This window comes from Physella acuta, unplaced genomic scaffold (genome assembly GCF_028476545.2).
Source record: "Physella acuta isolate Inbredline_101_S28 unplaced genomic scaffold, ASM2847654v3 ptg000914l, whole genome shotgun sequence".
NCBI lineage: Eukaryota > Metazoa > Mollusca > Gastropoda > Physidae > Physella > Physella acuta.
Window position 1 is genome coordinate 549,201 of NW_026732431.1, and position 2,434 is coordinate 551,634.

Here is a 2,434-nt window from a genome sequence, read left to right on the forward strand (position 1 = left end):
TCATGGTGGGGCAAATAGTGGTGGAGCATCGTGTGGTGGAGCATCAGGTGGTGGAGCATCATGTGGTGGAGCATCAGGTGGTGGAGCATCAGGTGGAGCACCAGGTGGTGGAGCATCAGGTGGTGGAGCATCAGGTGGAGTATCAGGTGGAGCACCAGGTGGTGGAGCATCAGGTGGAGCACCAGGTGGTGGAGCATCAGGTGGTGGAGCATCAGGTGGTGGAGCATCAGGTGGTGGAGCATCAGGTGGTGGAGCATCAGGGGCTGGAGCATCAGGTGGTGGAGCATAAGGTGGAACATTAAGTGGTGGAGCATCAGGTAGTGGAGCATCAGGTGCTGGAGCATCAGGTGGTGGAGCATCAGGTGGTGGAGCATCAGGTGGTGGAGCATCAGGTGGTGGAGCATCAGGTGGTGGAGCATCAGGTAGTGGAGCATCAGGTAGTGGAGCATCAGGTGGTGGAGCATCAGGTGGTGGAGCATCAGGTGGTGGAGCATCAGGTGGTGGAGCATCAGGTGGTGGAGCATCAGGTAGTGGAGCATCAGGTAGTGGAGCATCAGGTGGTGGAGCATCAGGTGGTGGAGCATCAGGTGGTGGAGCATCAGGTGGTGGAGCATCAGGTGGTGGAGCATCATGTGGTGGAGCATCAGGTGGTGGAGCATCAGGTGGTGGAGCATCAGGTGGTGGAGCATCAGGGGCTGGAGCATCAGGTGGTGGAGCATCAGGTAGTGGAGCATCAGGTGGAGCATCAGGTGGAGCATCAGGTGGTGGAGCATCAGGTGGTGGAGCATCAGGTGGTGGAGCATCAGGTAGTGGAGCATCAGGTGGAGCATCAGGTGGTGGAGCATCAGGTGGTGGAGCATCAGGTGGTGGAGCGTCAGGTGGTGGAGCATCAGGTGGAGCATCAGGTGGTGGAGCATCAGGTGGTGGAGCATCAGGTGGTGGAGCATCATGTGGTGGAGCGTCACGTGCTAACGCAGCATCAGGTAGTGCAGCGTTAGGTGGTGGAGCATCAGGTGGTGGAGCATCAGGGGGTGGAGAAAAAAGTTGTAGAGAGCACCAACAAGTGTAATTAAAGACGAGCTCGACATAGTCCTGACCACATACACACTTCATAAACAGCGATTAGATAAACAGATAAATTCTACTTCCTTTAAAACATTGACCGTCCGTCTAGTGTGAAAAAGTAATTAACTTTTCTTGATCTTGAAAGGGCGGCGGACAATAAGGAAGCGGAAGATGCCTTGGATATCAACACTTACTGTTGGAGTCTGTGAGGATTGGAAGAGTAGGGATTGTACGGATACTGCGTGTTTGTCTTTTAATCTCAATTTTAGAAAAACAAAAATTCTTGGGCGTTTTGATTCATTTAGTTTGACGTTACTGGTTTGATTTTTTTTAAGGTGTGGCATGATTAAACTGTAACACAAACAACATAGTTAACTCCCTTTCAGTGGGCGGGGCCGTTGTCTTCGCCTGACAAAAGAACGGGGTCCAAGTCACTCACAGTATCGAGAATCCCTGATCTGTCAATGTAATCTACAACCCCCCCCCCCCCTCCCCTTACGTACATACACTCACCCGCACATGCACGTGATTCCCAGCCACCGTCGCGCCGAGGGTGAGCAAATACCTCGCCTATTATTCTCACGTCAGGGGGACCACTGGAACACACCAGAATAGAGACACGGAGGAAGAAAGATGGCGGCTTTATCTCCGGCTATCGTCTGTAAACGACATGTTAGCAGGGCGCGCCTTCTTTTTTTCTCCCCTCCCCCCCCCCTTTTTTTTTTTTCTTCCTCCCCTTGTCACATTTTCACAAGAGGCGAGATTTGGGTTTCAGAAACCAATTGATTTCATCCAGATAAAACCAACGGAAATGGAATCTTGAAATTTTCAACTCACAGAAATATCAAAAAAATAGGAAAAAAAGGGGGAGGAAGGGGGGGGGGGGATACGAAAAACTGGAAGACGTATGGTGACGTAGTCAGCATCTTTAGATTTGATCTCTGGCGGTGTAACTGGAGCGCATGCGTATCGTCAGCTCCGCGATAGAAAAACGTCTAGTTATCTCCCCTAGATATCAGCCCGAGTTCCAGCGCATGAAAAAGGGCGAGAAACGATAACACGAAAAAGCTCATTATTCCTCAGATATAAGGGACGATACCCTTCACGTTATGATTTCCACTGGGTGGGACACGTCACGTGGGCTGGATTCTCTCCCCTGCCAATGTGGCAATCGGTTATTTCCGCCTTCGGGGGAGATTTTGCCAAAAGTCGCGAACGGTAGTGTCTTCTGCTTGCGGCGTGGAGGGAAACTTGATAAAATGATTTCAATGAGTTTTTTTTATTTAACTTTCCTTCCGCGAGACGGACTTATCTTTCAGGGTTGCAGCAAATTTCTAATCGTACATTATATTTAGATAAACGTGTCAAT

The 2,434-nt window shown here is 50.5% G+C and overlaps 1 protein-coding gene across 1 annotated transcript; it reads right to left on the reverse strand.

The window, feature by feature from the left end:
• On the reverse strand, positions 1-1,113 carry LOC131953234 (basic proline-rich protein-like). The gene has a single exon (XM_059316332.1). It carries the CDS (start codon positions 1,111-1,113, stop codon positions 1-3), a length of 1,113 nt encoding a protein of 370 aa, XP_059172315.1.
• Between the last annotated feature and the right edge of the window lie 1,321 nt (positions 1,114-2,434).